The following is a 20,401-nucleotide window of genomic DNA, read 5'->3' as shown; positions in this document are numbered from 1 at the left end:
TATAATCATGGTTGAACAAAACCTTAGATACTTGTCCTGTCTCATCTTATTATCGTTATATCATATCATGTAATAGAGAAAACTAAAATTTATTGATATAATTATATGGATAATCTATTATTTATTTATATAGTTTGTTTAAGTTAGATTTAAAATAATCATTATTTAGTTATTTATAGTCTTAATTTTTAGCTAAAGTTCTATTTTGGTATTAAAAATAATCAAATAATTTATTTTTCATTGGCTCGTGAAAATTTAAACTAATTAAAATAAATTTTTGAAAGGTTTATTTATAATTCATAAATAAAACATGAACTTTTGGTATATTTATATTTCAATGGTTAATAATATTATATTATATATAACTATATATTATAATTTATTGATCCACGGTTTAACTACAATCGATCTAATAATTAATGATCCATAAAGTCTATTGATTTGTGGTTCAGTTATGATCTATCTAGCGATCCGGTGATCCATAAAATGAATCGTTTTTGTTTTCGTTCGATTTAGGCATCAGAACCCGACACTACAAGAAAACAGCGGTATACCGAGGGAAAAAATCGTCGGTATGTCATCGAAATATGTCGTCGGAATAACGTTATTCCGACGACATACCGACGAAACAAGTCCTCGGAAATAACTCCTCGGAAATTCATTTTTCCTCGGAAATTTCCGACGAAATTATGAGGAAATGAATTTCCGAGGAAACTCCAAGGACCACCAGTTCGTCGGAAAGGTCCTCAGAATATACCGAGGGAAAACTTCCTCGGGATATTTTGATGGACTTTCTGATGTCCAATCCTCGGAAGTTCTGACGAAATGTTTCTCGGAATTTTCATCGGGAATTTCCGAGGAACGGAGCCCTCGGAAAATTCCGAGGAATAAGTCCCTCGGAATATTCCGAGGCTCGGTATATTCCAAGGAAGGAGTCCCTCGGTATATTCCGAGGAATGAGTCTCTCGGTATATTCCGAGGAAATGTTCGTCGGAAATTTCCGAGGGTTCATTTCCTGGGAATTTCAAAAAAAAATAATTTTTTTTTAAAAAATAAATTTTTTGAAATTTAAATTTGAAAATATAAAATTAAAATTAAAATTGAAAACATATTAGATAATATTCAAAGTTGTACAAATAAAAATAAAACATTCCGAGTTTTTGAAAAAAAAAAAAACTACGGGTCTTGCACGTTCGGGAACACCTCGTTCGGGTACATCCTCTGCATCTTCTCCATCATTTGCTGGTTCAGCCTCTTTTGTGCCTCATAGCCCGCCTGTTGAGCCGCCATCTGGGTCTCCAACAAAGATATGCGATCATCCTTGTCCTTCAACTGAGCCGTAAGTACTTCTGAATCAACAAAGGGCGGTGGTGCAGAAGAAGGAGGAACCGACCGGATGCGACGACCCAAACCGACCAAACGTTTCTTCTTCTTTGAAACCGACTGAAATAGAAAATAGCCAAATTTAAATAATATAAAAAGATGATAAAATAAAAAAATCAAGAAATAAATAAATTGAACTTTAAAAAAAGAATTTACCGATTCAACGAGTCAAGTTGGTCTAGACCTGCAGGGAATATTCACAATTTTCATGAATATGTCGTCAATAAAATATAGAAAAGAAAAAAAAAAGACTCGAACAAAAGAAAAGCAAACATACAAAAAGCCGAATATTCTTTTTGATAGTCTCAAATATTTTTGAGCTGGCATGATGAATTTAGAGAATTTATTAGTAATTCTTTGTGTCACCGATTACCAAAAAAAAAAAAAATTCTTTGTGTCACTTTACAACCATTCAACGATGAACTTACTGTTTTTTTTTTCTATTGGGATAAATGTAATTTTTAAACTAGACTTTAAAAAAATGTTTTATAACGTAACAAAAGCAATTGCTTTAGGACTTTAGTGATAGTTGCCATAATCAAGCAATCTTGCTTTACTATGAATCTTCAATACTGTCATAATGCAACTTTGCTTTAGTGAGTTGCCACAATGAAATCAATTGGTATTAGTGGTTAGTGGACCACATCGACTGCTTAAAACAAATTTTATTATCAACTTGAACAAATTGTTAAAACAATAATCACACATTTTACAAATTTACTGATCTTAATCAATTTTTTTTTTTCATTTCTACTTATCCTGTGACTTAGTAGGACACTTCATTTATTGACGTAACATCAACAAAACGTCTAACGAGGCTCCAAGACAAACCGCACGAGCAGTCTCGCGTGCTTCAAGACCTCTCCGGCACGATCATGGAGCCGGACGGCACGAATTCCGGGCCTGATCTCCGACAACGGAAGACATGTCTGTCCGGCAAAATCGTTCTGAGTGTTACTGTCGTAGTCTTTGACTGTGATATACAAAAGCGCTAACTCTGGAACACGCAATGGGAACACGAACTCTTTGTCCCAAACTGGAAACCATTCGTCTGCGTCTGTTTCTGTTCTGTAGCTCGTTGTGTCTAAAGGTATCCCTGCGATTCCGATCTGAAATAAAACCATGAGCACGTAAGAGGGGTGACTTGAAAGACAAGAAACCTGTTAGGGCTCTTAAAAACTGAACTTCTTTAGTTATTTTATTAGCTGCTTCTTATGAGTGAACACTTGCCTTTGCGTAAAAATCTGGAGGAGAGTATCTATCAAAATAATCTTGAGGAAAATCCAGATTCCATCCTTCTCCATTGTAGATCTTTACCTAATCATACATCACATTCACATTATACAAAGCTAAGATGCTTTCTTGTAGGCCAAGGAAGATATGAAAAGGAGACAGAGAAGAAACAGAGATAAAGACAAAACCTTAAGTACTGTCTTGATCTGGAGACTTTTACTAGAAGGGTCAAAAGTTTCACCTCCAGGACCATTGGAGAGCAAAACATCAGGCTTTTTAACATAACCACATCCACCATTGGCTTTAAACATTCCTTGCATCATCCACAAGAACCTCCCATGACTCTGCATTTACACAAACACCAAGTATAATAACTATATATATACTAATCTTTCCTCTCCATTGAACATCTAGGCATCTTACTTGCATATTGAAGGCAACCATTTGAGCACCATGAATCCATCCAACGAGTGGATCATAGTTTGATGAGTCAAAACGTGTAGTCTTTGGAAATATCCTCAGAATATTCCTTTGCGTGAACTTCACTAAATCGGGTCCACGGTTTTTAGCCAGAGTTTCTAGCCACTGCTCGCTCATGCTTAACCGTATGACTCGGTTAGGATCCCCGTTCAAGCAGTTCTTTAACCCTCCTTTGCGGTTCCCAGCGTGAATTGAGATCAAGTCTCTGTATTCGACCGCTACAGTATCCTCATCTTCATCTTGAATCAGTTCTTCTGCATCTGCAACTTTCTGTCACAACACAACCATCATTAACTCATTTAATAAAATACTAATGGTTACTTTAGCTCTATTTTGTTATGGACCGGATTTGAGATTTAGAAGAACCATAACATTTTAGGTTAGTTTTAATAAAAATACTTTTTTGACAATTTGGGGACCATGCAACCTATGTATAATATCTCTTTAAAATTTGGAGATCAAGACAAATGTTTCACCCGACTATGCCCAAAACTGGTCATTTTCTTACTTTAGATTTTACAGATTCATCTGTTGTTGCACTTTGAGAGACTTGGGTCTGAAGATACTCTTTTGGTGGCTTTGTTGAGATCAAGATCTTGTTCTTGAGTGCTTCTGGTGAAGGAAAACGCTCTTTATATTCCTCTGTACATCGAAACAATGTTCCTCCAAAAGTCTTACTCACCATCTACAAACATTTCCACCATCAACCATGCTCAGTGTCCTAACACAAGATCCCTAAGATTTTGTCGGAATCTTACCTTAGCGACTTTCTTCTGAAGATCTGGAGGCAAATGATCTTCTAAGGTAAGTACAACAGGATACTCAGACACCTCAAACGCGTTCTCCTTTACTGCGTTAAGACATTTCTGCAGATCTTCGGTACTTGTTAACGTCCTGATATCAACAAAAAAAAAAAAAAATCAAGAACTAATTTATTCAAGAAGGGTTTTGATTGATGGTAAGATTCAGACCCGCCATGACGAACTTCAGCTTCGGTTCCAGAAGAGTTAGGCCATAAATCAAGCTCGATGACACGAACTCCACTTTTAAGAGCTTTCACAATGGGTTCGGTGCTGCTTTTACTGTTCAGTTGATTCCCAGTCAAGTAAGAGTTATGTCCCGTGTACAAGAAGTAATGAGACAAAGGCTGATTCATATCTTGCCAAACCTGAAAACAATAATCATCCCATATTACACCAAAAAAAAATAATAATAATAATAATCATCCCATAGAAACATATTTAAGTAAACCAAAAATAAAGAGATCTTAATCCTCTAAACTTTACCTGGCCGGAAGGAGGCAACGGAGAGTTGAAATCGCTGAGGAGATAACGGTAGAATCCTTCAAGATGAATCCCACGAGGGTGGAAAACGCCGTGATGTTTGAGCCTGTTGAATATATCCTTCACGTAGTTTGAATCAGCGTGATTTTCTCCTTGAACTTGGATGACGAACGTGAGCATCTCATCTACAGACATCCTGCCGTCTCCGGAGTAATCCTCGAAGAGTGTCTTGATTTCTTGAGGTGGCTCGCTTGTTTTCACTTTGAAGCTTCTTACACAACAGAAACACACTTTGAATGATTCCTTCATTCTTTTGTTTTCTTGTGGAAGTTTAACCAGATAGAAAATAAACAGAGAGAGAGATGATGATCCAAGAAGGAAAAGGTAAGGTAGAGAGACTTTATGTGTTTGTAAAACACATGTGTTCCTCAAATAATTACTACTGGTCTGAGAAAAGAACTAGTCATAATATATAATTCTACACTATTAAAATATAGTATTACAAAACTTAATAAGAGATGATTATGTGTCGGCTGTCCGAAATGAAGTTAGTATTTAAAGCAAAACTCAGCTGTTTACAGAAAACAGACCGTTGACCAAAAGTTTTTTAAAATTACGGTAAGAGTGTAGAGCCAATGGTTGAGATGCTGGTGTTATGCTCGTCAGTCGTCACCATATATAGAAAGATGAATACTTAAAAAAAAACAGGAATGATTTACATAATAAGACATTTTTGCGGCGGTTGTTCCCGGATTTCATGGCTTGATTATCTCTAGCGGCGCATGAAGTGGTGCGACGGTGGCATCATTTCTTCCTTGCTTTCAATCACACGTCACGTGTATAGCTAGCTACATATTACGTTTATGCCTTTATTTTTATCTTCTCAATAATACTTTTTCGTTTAGGCCCATTGTAGTCGGAATAGTTAGATATGGATCCATATATTTTTTCTCATTATACCTAAACTACTAGGTGATAACCCGCGCCCTGCGCGGAGTAAATAGATTTCAAAATATTATCACTTTTAATTTGTAGACATAATAAAAATTAAAGTCATAGCAAGAAATACTATATGTTATAAAGTAAGGGTTAGACGAAATTTAGTATATCAATCTAAATTAAGCTGCAGAATTTTTGTTTAAAAATTGTATATTTGTTTGCATAAAATAAATTATAAATATAAAATAAAACGAAACATAAGCAATAGACTAATAAAATATAAAAGAAACAATGTCTTGAATGGTTTCAAATCGGAAACAGAGTTAAAGCTAGCCATTTGATTGCTTGAGAGAATGTTTTGATATGAGCAAAGTCGAGAAGAAAAGTGTGGTGAGTTTTCTAAATTATAGAAGCCGTATATTTATACTAAAAAGGAATCGCCATGCGGTCGGTCATATGGATTCAAAATAATGGCCGTAACTAAATCGAATATTACACATAACTTGCGCTCCAATCTTAGTCGAGAATTATTTTAATATTGTAAATAGTTAATGCAAACTTCCTTTTATCAATCGCAATTGAACAAATTCAAGAAAGTTCATGATTATTAATTGATTACAATAATTTGAACCTTAATCTACGTTCCTTATATACAAAAGTCAAGTCCTCACAAATCACGTATTATTACCATCAATTTACCAAATTTGTAATTTAAAAATATATCAAAGTTATTAGAAGTTTCCTTTTTCCCAATCATCAATCAATTTCTTCCTTGCAAATCACGTTTAAATCATGGGCAATTTGCTCCGCCATTATTTGCTTTATGCAAGCTGGCGTTAAAATCTTAATTACGATAGATCATATAAGGTAAGTTTTTATAATTGTATGCCAGAAAATCGTATTTTACCTTAGTTTCTACAACGCAAGGCGGAGATCATCTAACAATTTAATGAAACGGGGCAAGTATATGCCATATGCATGGTTCTTCTGTTTCACTATTTTAAAACAAAGTTTTCCTCTTGATATATTTTTAAGAGAACAAATATTTTTTTCGTATTTTTAAGAAAATCAATCACTTGAGCACGTATTGATCATCAAATACTTTTTAGGATTTTTCAGAAAACAAACTTTGATTGATAATCGTACATTAATTTTTTCGCATCTATATTCATTTTGAATAAAAAATTAGACCACTACGTATGTCAGTAATGTTTTTGTATTGAAACAAATTAATGAAAAAACTTCAGTCAAGGTAATTAACATAATTTTAAAATCTTTGATGTAATACGTAGAACTTCGGTTAAGGTAACTAACGCAAGAAATAAATGATAAGGTTTGATGTAATACGTATCAACGTATATATGTGACAAATGTAGACAAAACTAAGGAAATTATAAAGTTTTGATCAATGGCATGTTGTGTAATTACTCTAGTTAACAAAGGGGTTTTAAATAGAATAGGTGAGGGAGCTTGTGGAGTTGCCACGTAAGAAATGGCACACTTGTAATAAACACATGAACTAAAGGTTATTTATTTTTAATGCTCCTCAAATAATAATAAAGGGATAAAGCTTTAAAGTTATTGCTATCATACCTAAATTATAAAGCTTTAAAGTTATTAAAAGGAAATAATCAAAAATCTCTCTTTAAATAAGAAATTTTAAAAGATGACTATGAGTGCACAAAGTAAAAGTCTCACTGTTTAAACTTTTTACGTGATTATTATGTATATTGCCAGTTAAAGTATTGAATCTTTTAAAAAAAGTATTGAATCTCAATTCTCCTAGTACTACATCCAAAAGACTTACAACTTATAATGACATCTCAAAAGTTATTACACGTTTAACAGTTTCAACTTTCAACTTAATAAATCAGTCAAGTAGATTTATTTGTACTAAAGTTGATTGAAACAAAGTGCTGAGACGCTTAGCAGATTGAAACAAAGTGTTCGGTTTGAAGTTGATTTGGTTTATATTCACAGCCGGAGGGTCGTTGTGGGTCTCGTGGGTTCGAAGAAAATTAATTGGGAGAGAAAATTTTTGGGTTCTTGACCCTGCTAGGAGAGGATGTTGGATTTGGAAAGCTATTTGTAAGCTTAGGCCTCTGGCTAGACCGATGGTTTGTTGTGAAGTGGGCTCCGGCATTACTGCAAGTTTTTGGCACGACAATTGGACTTCCTTAGGCCCTCTTATAGAGCTGGTTGGAGAAAGAGGACCTCAGGTCTCGGGGTTAAATATAAATGCAGTAGTACTAGTAGCAGACGCTCTGTCTCGGGAAGGTTGGTGATTGGATCGAAGCAGAAGCAGAAATCCAATAATAATGTTACTAAAAGAGGTGTTACCAAACGCTCAGGAGGTGATAGATTCTGAAGTTGATGACAAGTACGTATGGTTTCCGGAGGCTGATCGGGGTAATGGTAGCTTCTCAGCAAGCAATACGTGGAGAGCTCTTCACCCCTATCTAATAGAAATGTTTTGGCATAAAGTTGTGTGGTTTAATGGAAGAATCCCCAAGCATGCCTTTATGACATGGGTGGCGGCTCGAGACAGAATGGTTACAAGAGATAGGCTTATTGGTTGGGGGCTGACGGTTCCATCCACTTGCGTTCTCTGCGTGGGACACGATGAGAGTCGACAACATCTATTCTTTGATTGTCACTTTAGTAACAAGGTCTGGTCTTACTTTCTTTCTCGGCTGCACCTAGCTCCTCCGACGGGTTTTGAAGCTGTGTTGAGATGGCTTAAAGCTCCCTCGAGAGATAAGAATGTGGTTCTCATTATTAGACTCATTTTTCAAGTTGTGCTGTATGTGATTTGGAAAGAGAGGAACCAAAGGATTCACACAACAGTGGAAAAGCCTTCAGACACTCTGATTGCAGAGATTCAGCAGACGATTCGGCTCAGATTGGACCCGTTGGCTCGAAGGTAGATAGTTCCAGTAGGTCAGCTTTCGGTGCTTGCTACTTGGCCATCAGTCTTTGCAGTTTGAAGTTTTTTGCGGATTCTAGGAACGTTCTTTTAGGATGGAGGAGTTTTTTTATAGTAGTTGGGCTTTGTAAGCCGGCTGAGTTTTTCTTTTAGTGCACAAAGCCTGTGTTGGGCGTGTAAATTAAGTTATAAATAAATGAAGAAGGGTAGTTAAAAAAAAAAAAAAAAAGTTGAGTTAGCAAAGCTGAGCAGAGTTGATCTCCAAACCTAGTTACATAATTGGGTTAGAACATTGAGTGATCATAATCAAAATACAAACTAAGCCCGTCCATTAATTGATAAAGCACGTGAGATGGGTCTATATAGGCCCATTAATTAAAGCTCAAATCAAGCATCTGTATACACACCCGCTCACACTATTCACAAAAATGTGGAATGCCATTCGAAAGATATTTTACAATACCAAAGATCTTCAGTCACACACATTCTAGCTTCTGTTAGAATCTAACCGTTGTTGTTGTTGTTGTTGTTGTCTTGGTTGTCTTAGAAGCTCAATCAACGCCTCCGCCTTTAGCTTAGCTCGACTCTTACTACTCTGCGACAAAGCCACCACAGGAGCAATCGCACCTTCTCGCGCCACCATGGTTCGATACACCACACTCTCCTCACAAAGCTGCAGCAATATCGACACGCCCATCTCCTTCTGCCTCTGCGTTCCCACCTCCACTATCTCCACAAGCACCGGAACTCCTCCTTCCTCCACCACCGCCGGCTTCGACTCCGGCGCCGACATCAGCAGATTCATCACGTACGCCGATTTATCCACCATGTTCGAATCGAAATCCGCCATCAGCTCCACGAGCGGCTTCATAACTCCCGATTCCACGGCCCTGGTCTTGTTCTCCTTGGCCGAGCAGAGCGAGTAAAGAGCCGTCGCCGCGTCCTTCTTCCCCCTGAACCCGCCGGTTTCCAGAAGGTTCACCAAGTGAGGAATCGCTCCGGATCTCCCGATCGCGATCTTGTTGTCTTCGATCTGCGATAGGCGGAGGAGAGCGCAGGCGGCGTTCTCTTTCGCCGTCGGCGTTCCCGATTTCAAAACCCTAACGAGCGGTTTAATCGCGCCGGAGGAAGCGATCAGCTCCTTGTTCTCGTCGCAGAGGGAGAGGTTCAGCACAGCGGTGACGCCGTGCTCCTGAAGCTGAGGATCGGAGGAAGAGACGAGAGAGATCAACGGTTTGATCGCGCCGGCTCTGGCGAGTTTGATCCGGTTCTCCGGTTTGTCTTTGGTTAAGAGCCTGATCTCCATGGCGGCTTGCTTCTGCTCGTCGATGGAGGAGGAGGAAGAGTCGAGATGCGATACGAGGTAACGGATCAAATCGTCGGGATTCTCAGCTGCGCGGTAGAGGAAGAGACGGCGGTTCTCGGAGGAAGACGGTGGAAACTCGCCGGATCTGTCGCTGTTACAGTCGCTGAACGCGGAAGAGGAATCGTCGGTTACGCTTAAACCGCTTAATTTCCGGTTCATGTAGGTTAAACCGGTACGATTCTCCATCGCCGTGTGATCGAATTTTGATTTGGCTGAAGTGTTTGATTCTCACAGCATCAAACGGGATTGAGTTTTACAGTGTGAGAGAATATTTGTTTGTTTGTTAGAGGTTAAGAGATTTTATTCAATTAAGTAAACTAAATCCCACCAATAAGATCATCGTATTTAGTGTAAAGTCAGTTTATTCCGACTATAAAATTAAAACTCGGTTGTCAGAAGAAGACCAAATCAAACGAACATTTTTTATTATTAAACCAAGTTTGACCATTTCACAATTAACAATTTTAATACAAGGTTTCATCAGCCTCTACTATTAAGCTCTTTTGATGGATTCTAAAGATTAGTATACTGATTAAAGTTTAACTAGCAGAACAACTGTAGGTTTCATCTCTTGCATATCACATTTTTCCAACCTCATTATCATGACAACATATTACTAATCATCAATGCATGCATGCATCGAGTTTTAGTAAAATCTATTTTTATTATAGATTAGTCAAGTTACCCACATCAAACCTATGAATGTTTGTTTGCGTTGACATTTACATTCAACATAACTAATAAAAGCTCATATATCAACTGCATGCTATTTAAGAAAGCATTATCCAACTATAGCTATTTAATCTGTTTTGTCTTCTTATATGTAGGATATCGTGTTGCTTCATCCACAAGTTATTACTGAGAATTGATTTTTTTGTCAACAGTGAAAGCTTCTCTGCTCCAACTCTGTTCAAGGATGACAATAAGAAAAGAAAAAAAAAGATCTCTTTTTTAAGCAAACTGAAACCGCATGAGAAGTGTAACCGCAACGAGTCTATCGCCTTTGCAATCATACAAAATGTTGAAACATGCTCTCTGGAAACCAGAGTCCCATCCTTTTCCCGTGCATCCAACCGCTGAGTGGCATGTAGTTGGAGGAGGTTACTCAAGTGGCCTTTTGGATATTATGATTACTCAAGTATAGAACTAGCTCAAAACCAATAGTCTCTTTTGAATTTGCATGTATGACTTACGGTTCCATACATTTCAATGGCTTTCTTGAACTTGTGCTCCATCTAACTCCACCATCATCGACCCTAAGTGCTTTCTTCAATCCATTTTTGGGTTTTCCAGAAGGAATCAAATATCAGGGGACTGTAGTTGCTGGATTCTTGATCAAAAATCCATTCTCTTCATTTTTAGCTTGGTTCTTCCTCAGAGTCTACACAAGTCATTACAAGCAAAGAGATAAAATTAACAATAGACACTGAGCAAAATAAAACTCCTAAGTACCTTCTCATCGTCTGTCGCGCGGTTGAAACATCTGATGATGCCATTCCTGATACATCTGACTCAGAATCCTTTTCCTTTTTCAGGTTCCCTTTGGGAAGTTTAGTGAATACTACTACTTTGTACTTGAGATCTTTTGGGTGAAGGTAGGGCCGGCCCTTAGATTTTGGGAGCTATAAACGGTTTGAGAAGGATTTCAATAATTTGGGGCCTAACACAGCAATGATGTTTCAGTAAGATCAAGAAAGCACCTGGGTTTTGCTTTGGCTTGAAGATATGGTGTCAAATGATCTTCAAAAGTTAAGATCACAGGGTATGCAGATGCAGAAAAGGTATACTCTACAAACGCTGCCACCACACCACATCCAGAGGTGGAGCTCCTCTCTTCATCCTCAACTTGTCACTGAAACACAACTCCATGTTGTATACCTCCTAAGCTTTCCTTTTTTGCTTCTGGTATGCCTCTTTGCCTTCCTCTTTCTCTTCCATCTATTCCCTGGATATGAAGTGGAGTTTCTATGTTGATTTCTGCAGATCTTCACACAACCCTATCTCTCATCTTTTGAGTTTATATCACATTAATAAGCATCTCTCATCTCTCATCTTAGAGGTCGAGTTTCTTGGGATATGAAGTTTTATTATAACAACTATTGGTATCACCTTTGCTTCCATACTTTTATTATAAGATTGTATGCTAAGATCTAAGATGAGAGATGCTTATTAATGTGATATAAACTCACAAGAAGTTATTAGTCTTTGGTTCTTATTGGTTTAAAACTTCATATCCCAAGAAACTGGTAAGATATTTAAAGGAATGCAAAAGGATCTATATATTTCTCAGAACATATCAAATAAACAAGAGAAGATACATGAATCTAGAAGGATACAAGAACCAAAAATGGTCGTCTTCAGACAAAGTCGAAGCGCATAAGAAGCCGTGTGCAGCTGTATTTCACTCCCTTTCGGTTGAAGAGTGGAACAGCTCGTATGCCTTGTCTTAACTCGGACACTGGTAAACAAGTCTGACCTCCAAAGTCATCTTTTTCATTTGCATCATACTCATGCACTTCAACACGGAGCAGAGCAAGTTCAGGAACAGTTAGCTTGAATGTGAACTCCTGGTTCCATATGGGTGTCCACGTATCATACTTTACTTCTGTTTTCTCCATGGTCTCATCAGCAGGTGCTCCAGCAATACCCACCTGTGTATTGATCAAAAGCTCTTAGTTCAAGAATCAAGATAAAAGGGGAGAAACCAAGATTGAAGTAGACATACTCTAACGTAGAAGTCTGGAGGAGAGTAAAGATCAAAGTGAGTTTTTTTGAAGTCAAGGTGCCATCCATCTCCCATAAGGACTTTCACCTGCCATTGTTAGATGTTAAGCATATGATAGTATGGAGGAGGGCATCGGAGAAGGAACCAACGGTTACAAGTAAAACCAACCTTTAATGTTTTCTTTGGAGAGGAGTTCTCGTTGGGATCAAAAACTTGTCCATTAGGACCTACACTCATTAGAAAATCTGGTTTCTTGACATAACCACAACCTCCATTCGCTCGAAACATTCCTTGCATCAGCCACAATGCTCTTCCATACCCCTGCACCAAGTATTATTTAGCTTCATAAATGGTTAAAAGAAACACATATGATCAGGACCGGCCCTGAAATTTTGGGGGCTACAAACAATTTAGTAAAAGTTCATGTAACTCTTTTTTTTCAAACAAATTTGGAGGCTTATACATAATTTTTTTCTTAAATTCTTTGGGGCTATAGGCCAATGCTTCACCAGCTTATGCTTAGGACCGGCCTTGCATATGACAAATACAAGAAAATGAAGATTTTGAGACAAACCTGCATGTTGAATGCAATCATTTGAGCTCCACTCATCCAACCAACCTGTGGTTTATAGTTTGAAGAGTTAAACCTTGTGCCTTTTGGGTATATCCTCAGAAAATTCTTCTGTGTGAATCTGCTCATATTGTGAGATTTCTATTATTACATTATTAACTTCATATGCTACAAACAAACAAACACTAGTTAATACAAGTATATATTTATATACCTTATTACATCAGCACCATATGATGCAACAGCTTTCTCAAGTAATTGTTCACTCAAGCTAAGCCTCCTGATTTTGTTTGGATCAACCTTCAAAGCCATCCTTAAACCGCCCTTTGGCTTCCCGGCATGGATGGCAATAAGGCGCTTGTATTCTGGTGCTTGTAATGGGCATGACGCATCAAAATCACGAGAACCTCTATCCTCATCATCTTGACTATTATAACTTATATTAGTTGCGACCTGAAACCATTCAGAGTCGAACATAACCATTTGAATGCTAAGAGTATGGTGTTTGGTAGTCGTGAGAAAGTTACAAACCTTCTCGAGTTCAGACCGCGTGGAAATAAGTTCTTCTGGCTCCTTGCCCCATACATCCTCATCTGAATCTTTGCCTTTCTCTCCATTATCTTTCTCCTTGGCATCGTTAGCTTCTAAGTACTCCTTTGGTGGTTTTGTCGATATTAGAATCTTTCCCTTTAACTCTTCTGGTGAAGGAAACTCTTTGCAGCTTTCAGAGTCATGGTAATACAACATATCTCCAAACGTTTGAGTTATCATCTGCATAGCAGCAAACAGTTGCAGTGTTCACATACATAGATTAAATCATATACGGAAGAGAAGAATGAAACCATACTTTGGCTACTTTAGATTGAAGTTTAGGAGTGAGATGATCTTCAAGAGTAATAATGACAGGATACTTTGAAGTAGCAAATGCATTAGCTTTAATAGATTCCAAACATTTCCCAAGTTTCACTGGTTTGGTCAAGGTCCTACATTTTTTATCTCAACATGATCAAGAAGGTCCAAGGAAAACACATCCATATTATTGACTAAAAGTGAAATTATACCTTCCATGGTTAACACAGACATCATCGTTACCACGTGGCCATAGATCCAACTCAACCACCCTCACACCTCGTCTCAATGCATCTGCAATGGGAAGATCACTGCAATTGCTGCTGAGCTGGTTTCCGGTTAAGTAGGAGTTGTGGCCTGTGAATATAAAGTAATGAGACAAAGGAGCATCCATGTTCTGATGGACCTGAAAGAAAGTAAAAAAAAAAACACCTAATAGTTGATTATACTTAACCACAATATCAAATATCACTAAAGAATAATTCTAAAAATCCTTTTAGGCATCCGCACCTAGTCGGTAAATCGCACCTGAGACCATCTCCATCCTTACTCCATTTCCTACTCTATTTTTACAGTAAATTATGGAGTGGGGATGGAAATGTTCTAAGTGTTAGGAAATACGCAGTCAAATTTTGCGGTAAACCAGAATTTGTGGGAGCAGGAAAAAGAGCACACACACAAAATTATTAACGGAGTTCGGCCAATGTTGCCTACGTCTCCGGACCTGCTATAGATCTTTTATTATTAACCAGAGAAATTTTACAAGCTCACTACTCACACCCCGATCCCAAATACACTCAGAAATTACTCGTAATTTCTTAAAGAAGATTTTTTGTGAAAAAAAAAAGTTTTTTTTTTTTTTTTTTTTTTTTTTTTTTTTTTTTCTCTCACACGTTTTTTCTCTTCTTCTTCTCTTCTTCTTCTCTCTGTTTTTCTTGTTTGGGATGCCTTTCCTCTTCTCCTTACGTTTATTATTTATAGGAGAAGATTGGATATGTGAAAGCCACAAAGCCACAATTATTGACAAAATGAAGTTCCTCTTTCACCGTCCATCACCGGCCAACACAATAAACGTGTTTCTTTGACTAACAATCTCCCACTTGAAGACTGATTTCAATCTGTCTTCACACCTTGATCAATGTAGCAGGTCTCCCCAGCTTGTTACTCCAACAAGCCAACTGAGGTTGCACACAACCTCAGCTTGTCATACGGCACGACCTTCGTCAACATGTCTGCCGGATTCTTGCTTCCTGGGATCTTCTCAAGCACCAACATTTCATCTTCCAACGCTGATCTGATGAAATGATACCGACGATGTATGTGCTTCGTCCGAGCATGGTAAACCGGATTCTTTGCCAAATCGATGGCACTTTTACTGTCACAGTACAACACACCTTTCTCTTGGTCATGGCCTAGCTCTTCTAGAAAAGATTGTAGCCATATCATCTCTTTTGTTGCCTCCGTTACAGCAACATACTCAGCTTCACAGCTTGATAGAGATACAATTTTCTGCAACTTTGAAACCCAACAAATTGCAGTACCGCCAAAGGTGTAGACATACCCGGTTGTGCTCTTCGTGCTGTCAATGTCACCTCCATTGTCAGCATCAACATATCCCTGCAATCCCGTCTTAGACTTCGTGAAACATAGCGATAAACTTGGATTTCCTTTTAGATATCTGAAAATCCACTTAACGGCTTCCCAATGTTCCTTCCCTGGATTGCTCATAAATCTGCTGACGACTCCCACTGCATGTGCAATGTCTGGCCTTGTACATATCATCGCGTACATCAGGCTTCCTATAGCAGAAGCATATGGAACTTTATCCATACATGCCATCTCGTCTTCCGTCTTTGGAGACTGTTCTCTGGATAACCGAAAGTGACTTGCCAGGGGAGTACTAACTGGCTTCGCGTCATCCATGTTAAACCTCTTGAGGACTTTCTTCACATACTCCTCTTGTGATAGCTTAAGACCTTCCTTGCTTCTACTGATTCTCATCCCTAGAATCTGTCTTGCTTCTCCAAGGTCTTTCATCGCAAACTCTTCTGAGAGTTTCGTCTTCAAGCTATTGATCTCGTGCAAGTCTGCTCCTACTATCAGCATGTCATCGACATATAGGAGCAATATCAAGTAGGACTCTTCAAGCGTCTTGAAGTAACAACAGTGGTCAGCTTCACACCTCAAGAAACCAACGCCTTTAATAAAGCTGTCGAACCGTTTATACCACTGTCTTGGAGCTTGTTTTAAGCCGTACAAACTCCTTTTAGCTTGCAAACAAGGCTTTCCTTCCCTTTGATCTCAAAGCCTTCGGGTTGCTTCATATAAATTTCCTCATCCAAATCACCGTGAAGAAATGCCGTCTTCACATCCATCTGTTGAAGATGCAGATCTTCTTGTGCTACCAGCCCAAGAACCGTTCTGATGGTCACCATCTTGACTACAGGAGAGAAGATTTCAGTGTAGTCAACGCCTTCTTTTTGTTGGAATCCCTTCACAACAAGCCTCGCTTTATAGCGCTTACTTCCATCAGGTTCTTCTTTTATTCGGTAGACCCACTTGTTATGCAATGCCTTTTTCTCCTTAGGCAAATCTGCTAACTCCCACGTGTGATTGGATAACAACGAGTCCATCTCGTCGTTCATTGCAAGCTCCCACTTGATCGACTCATCAACTTGCATAGCTTCCTCATAACATTCAGGCTCGCCTCTGTCTGTGAGCAGAATGTAGTTGAGCGATGGAGAAAATCTTACTGGCTTTCTGATGATTCTGCTTGACCGTCGTAACTCCGTGACTGGTGTATATGGGACCACTTCAGAATCATCACTTTCTTCAGCCTCACCACTCTCGTCTTGAGAGATTTCTTCTTCTGCTGTTGCGGTATCCTGTGGCAACTCCGGTGTCAGGATATCTTCTAAGTCAACAGCTCCAGGCTCTTTCTTCTCCGAGCCTTCTCTTAGCTTATCCTTGTACAACGCTTCTTCGTTGAACACAACATTCTTGCTGCGGATGATCTTCCGATTTTCATCATCCCAAAACCGGTAACCAAACTCCGCGTTACCATAACCGATGAAGTAACACTTCTTAGACTTCGAGTCAAGTTTACTTCTTGCAGCATCATCAATATGAACATAAGCTAAGCAACCAAACACCTTTAGATAAGAAAGGTTTACTTTCTTTCCGCTCCAAACTTCTTCAGGGATCTTAAATCCCAACGGCACAGACGGTCCTCTGTTGATTAAGTAGGCTGCAGTACTGATTGCATCTGCCCAAAACGTCTTTGGTAATCCACAGTGCAATCTCATGCTCCTTGCACGCTCGTTCAAGGTTCGGTTCATCCTTTCTGCTATTCCATTCTGTTGAGGCGTTCCAGGAATAGTCTTCTCCATCTTGATCCCGTTATCAGCGCAGTATCTCGTGAACTCGCCGCTGATATACTCACCACCATTATCAGACCTTAGGCACTTCAACTTGAGATTCGTCTCAACCTCAACCATGGTTTTCCATCTCTTGAAAACCGAGAACACTTCATATTTGTTCTTCATGAAGTAGACCCACACCTTTCTTGTGGAGTCATCAATGAAGGTCACATAGTAGTACGAACCTCCCAGCGATGCAACAGGAGCGGGTCCCCACACGTCAGTGTGCACCAGCTCTAACTTCTCAGATTTTGGCTCTCTTCCTCCTTTAGAGAAACTAACTCGTTTCTGTTTCCCAAGGATGCAACTTTCACACATCTGATGATCCACCGTCTTCAGATCCGGAAGAGCGCCATTTTCTACCATGAGTTTCATCCCTTTCTCACTCATGTGCCCCAATCTACAATGCCACAACTTGGTCTGTTTGACATCCTCAACAACAGCAACAGTGTCTTCATAGCTCGTCGTCATATAAAGAGTACCTCTTTTATGACCTCTAGCAACCACCATGGAACCTTTTCTGACTCTCCAGGCTCCACCACCAAAATTAACATCGTGCCCCGTATCATCAAGTTGACCTACTGAGATCAGATTTCGCATCAACTTTGGCACATGTCTAACCTTCGTAATCTTCCACACACGTCCGTCTGACATCTTCAGGTTGATATCTCCAATACCAACTATGTCCAAAGGTAATCCATCAGCAAGATATACCTTTCCGTAATTTCCCGCAATATAATTTTCCATGATGTTATGGTGCGGTGTGGTGTGGAATGACGCTCCTGAGTCAAGAACCCATGAATCGACTGGGCTATCAACATAGGAGATTGACGCTTTGGTGTTATTTCCAGCTGCATCACGAGCTTCACTTTTCCTCGGAGAATCAACAGACACTACCAATGCATCAGCGATTTCACGTGTCACTGCATTGGCTCCACCTCTAGTGTTGTCTTCCTCCTTCGGTGGTGCTCGACAATTCTTCTTGATGTGACCTGTCTTTCCACAATTCCAGCACTCTGCAGGCTGTCGGAATTTAGACTGACCCCGTCCATTCCTTGACTTCGATCTGCCATTACTTCGGTTATTTCTATCTGGGTTTCTCCCTCTGTTTTCCACGTTGAAAGCAGAGCTCGTTGATGCCTCCCCAGAGTCTATCCTTCGAACTTCCTCAGCAAGGATACGATCTCTAACATCATTGAATTTGAGCTTTTGAGTACCCACAGAGTTACTAACCGCTGCCCTCATTGGCTCCCAACTATTTGGCAGAGATGCCAACAAAATCAGTGCTCGCACTTCATCTTCAAACTCGATTTCAACTGATGACAGTTGGTTGACAATCGTGTTGAACTCGTTCACATGTGCGGCAACCAGGCCACCTTCTTCCATCTTCAAATGAAAGAGTTTCTTCATGAGAAACACCTTATTGTTTGCCGAAGGTTTCTCATACATATCAGAGAGAACTTTCATGAGCCCTTCCGTGGTCTTCTCCTTCGCAACGTTGTGAGCAACGTTTTTCGACAGTGTTAACCTTATAACACCCAGAACTTGTCTGTCAAGGAGCTCCCACTCATCATGATCCATCTTCTCAGGCTTCTTGCTCAGCGGTTGATGAAGCTTCTTTCCGTACAGATAATCTTCAATTTGCATTCTCCAAAATGCATAATCTGTACCGTCAAATTTCCCGATACTGTGCGCCAAACCGTCTTCGCCTCCCATCGTTTCTGGAACCACCGTGTATTAGAACACCTTCGTCGACAAACCGATGTTACCGACAAAATTCACTATTCACGAAGTACTGTTCACGTGAATAGTAATCCCGAAAAAAATTTGACCGATCACCGTAACTCAGGCTCTGATACCAGTTGTTAGGAAATACGCAGTCAAATTTTGCGGTAAACCAGAATTTGTGGGAGCGGGAAAAAGAGCACACACACAAAATTATTAACGGAGTTCGGCCAATGTTGCCTACGTCTCCGGACCTGCTATAGATCTTTTATTATTAACCAGAGAAATTTTACAAGCTCACTACTCACACCCCGATCCCAAATACACTCAGAAATTACTCGTAATTTCTTAAAGAAGATTTTTTGTGAAAAAAAAAAGTTTTTTTTTTTTTTTTTTTTTTTTTTTTTTTTTTTTCTCTCACACGTTTTTTCTCTTCTTCTTCTCTTCTTCTTCTCTCTGTTTTTCTTGTTTGGGATGCCTTTCCTCTTCTCCTTACGTTTATTATTTATAGGAGAAGATTGGATATGTGAAAGCCACAAAGCCACAATTATTGACAAAATGAAGTTCCTCTTTCACCGTCCATCACCGGCCAACACAATAAACGTGTTTCTTTGACTAACAATAAGCAGAACGATTTAGGCACTTGAAAAATCGGTCTAGGTGCCGCCTAATCAATATATAAAACACCTAACTAGCGCCCGCCTAGCTATTTCAAACATTGAGAATAACAGATCTTCAGAAGTAAACAGCTCCTAGAATAGGAAGTTTCTTAATTTAGAAATGTTAATAAAAAAACAATCAGATGTTCCTGAATCTTGTAATAAGCTTTCTTTGTCAATCTGGTAAAAGAAACAAACGCAAATTCAATCGAAAAATCAAGACTTTTTACTGCCCATTTTCTCAGGAAAAAAAAACAGAGTTGACTTGAGAAACAAAGCTTCTACCTTATCGCCGATGGGAGGATTGAGTTCAGTGGAGAAGAGAAGATAGTTGAAATCCTCGATGGTGAGGTTACGTCTGGTGAACTTTGCAATGTGGTGCTTACGTCGAAGCACCTCGTCGACGATTCTCTCAGCATCCTCGAGACTCGATCCTCCTCCTCCTGATTCATCCGCCATGAGCTTCTGTAGCTGCTCCGGCGTCATGTGAGCCTCGCCTTCTGCGTATTTCTGGAAGACGTGTCTGACGTCATCGACAGGATCTGGCTCGGTGACTCTGAACTTCCTCGTGAAGACGAGACACATTCTGTAACTACCCATCTCTTGGATTCTGTGTGTAATGTAATGAAGATCGTTCTTTTTTAGATCGGAGAAGGTGGAAAGGTTATGCCTTTACTGGTTCTACTTAAATAGGCAGATCATTCCTTGCATTTAATGTTTTTCTTTTAAATTTATTGAAAATATTTCGGAATATTTCCTCGTCAAACCTCAACACGCTCGCATCTGAACACAAGAAAACAAAAACAATGTAGTGAATCTCGTTTTGTTTGTAATAATTTTATA

General features: G+C 39.1%; 4 protein-coding genes across 4 annotated transcripts; 1 reads left to right on the top strand and 3 right to left on the bottom strand.

The window, feature by feature from the left end:
* Window positions 1–2,033: 2,033 nt before the first annotated feature.
* On the bottom strand, window positions 2,034–5,284 carry LOC106388090 (phosphoinositide phospholipase C 1-like). The gene is made up of 8 exons (XM_013828079.3): window positions 4,383–5,284; window positions 4,068–4,264; window positions 3,855–3,990; window positions 3,605–3,781; window positions 3,040–3,366; window positions 2,805–2,960; window positions 2,614–2,700; window positions 2,034–2,492 (listed from the first exon to the last, which is right to left on the bottom strand). The coding sequence occupies exons 1-8, from the start codon at window positions 4,686–4,688 to the stop codon at window positions 2,193–2,195; spliced, it is 1,686 nt and encodes a 561-aa protein (XP_013683533.2). The 5' UTR covers window positions 4,689–5,284; the 3' UTR covers window positions 2,034–2,192.
* A 2,352-nt stretch (window positions 5,285–7,636) lies between these two features.
* LOC106407942 lies at window positions 7,637–8,245 on the top strand. The gene has a single exon (XM_013848785.2). It carries the CDS (start codon window positions 7,637–7,639, stop codon window positions 8,243–8,245), a length of 609 nt encoding a protein of 202 aa, XP_013704239.2.
* Window positions 8,246–8,550: 305 nt separating this feature from the next.
* Window positions 8,551–10,079, bottom strand: LOC125581497 (U-box domain-containing protein 4-like). The gene has a single exon (XM_048747053.1). The coding sequence runs from the start codon at window positions 9,794–9,796 to the stop codon at window positions 8,732–8,734; it is 1,065 nt and encodes a 354-aa protein (XP_048603010.1). The 5' UTR covers window positions 9,797–10,079; the 3' UTR covers window positions 8,551–8,731.
* Window positions 10,080–11,843: 1,764 nt separating this feature from the next.
* On the bottom strand, window positions 11,844–20,368 carry LOC106388063 (phosphoinositide phospholipase C 4). Its single transcript, XM_048747052.1, has 9 exons — window positions 19,844–20,368; window positions 13,968–14,161; window positions 13,754–13,889; window positions 13,438–13,677; window positions 13,121–13,359; window positions 12,910–13,027; window positions 12,504–12,656; window positions 12,336–12,422; window positions 11,844–12,261 (listed from the first exon to the last, which is right to left on the bottom strand). The coding sequence occupies exons 1-9, from the start codon at window positions 20,156–20,158 to the stop codon at window positions 11,968–11,970; spliced, it is 1,776 nt and encodes a 591-aa protein (XP_048603009.1). The 5' UTR covers window positions 20,159–20,368; the 3' UTR covers window positions 11,844–11,967.
* Window positions 20,369–20,401: the final 33 nt, after the last annotated feature.

This window comes from Brassica napus, chromosome C2 (assembly GCF_020379485.1).
Source record: "Brassica napus cultivar Da-Ae chromosome C2, Da-Ae, whole genome shotgun sequence".
Lineage (NCBI taxonomy): Eukaryota > Viridiplantae > Streptophyta > Magnoliopsida > Brassicales > Brassicaceae > Brassica > Brassica napus.
The sequence above is the reverse complement of the archived record's forward strand: the minus strand, read 5'-3'. Positions and strand labels throughout refer to the sequence as shown.

What these genes read in the sequence shown, in the direction of transcription:
- LOC125581497 (XM_048747053.1), bottom strand. Translation starts at nt 9,796, where the DNA reads ATGGAGAATCGTACCGGTTTAACCTACATGAACCGGAAATTAAGCGGT.
- LOC106388090 (XM_013828079.3), bottom strand. Translation starts at nt 4,688, where the DNA reads ATGAAGGAATCATTCAAAGTGTGTTTCTGTTGTGTAAGAAGCTTCAAA. An exon ending in ATGAATCTGTAAAATCTAAA is followed by an intron (nt 3,367 to 3,604) that starts GTAAGAAAATGA and finishes GTGTTGTGACAG; the next exon opens with AAAGTTGCAGATGCAGAAGA. An exon ending in TGGTTGCCTTCAATATGCAA is followed by an intron (nt 2,961 to 3,039) that starts GTAAGATGCCTA and finishes GTGTAAATGCAG; the next exon opens with AGTCATGGGAGGTTCTTGTG.
- LOC106407942 (XM_013848785.2), top strand. Translation starts at nt 7,637, where the DNA reads ATGTTACTAAAAGAGGTGTTACCAAACGCTCAGGAGGTGATAGATTCT.
- LOC106388063 (XM_048747052.1), bottom strand. Translation starts at nt 20,158, where the DNA reads ATGGGTAGTTACAGAATGTGTCTCGTCTTCACGAGGAAGTTCAGAGTC. An exon ending in ATCCTCCCATCGGCGATAAG is followed by an intron (nt 14,162 to 19,843) that starts GTAGAAGCTTTG and finishes ACTTTCTTTCAG; the next exon opens with GTCCATCAGAACATGGATGC. An exon ending in CGCGGTCTGAACTCGAGAAG is followed by an intron (nt 13,360 to 13,437) that starts GTTTGTAACTTT and finishes GAATGGTTTCAG; the next exon opens with GTCGCAACTAATATAAGTTA.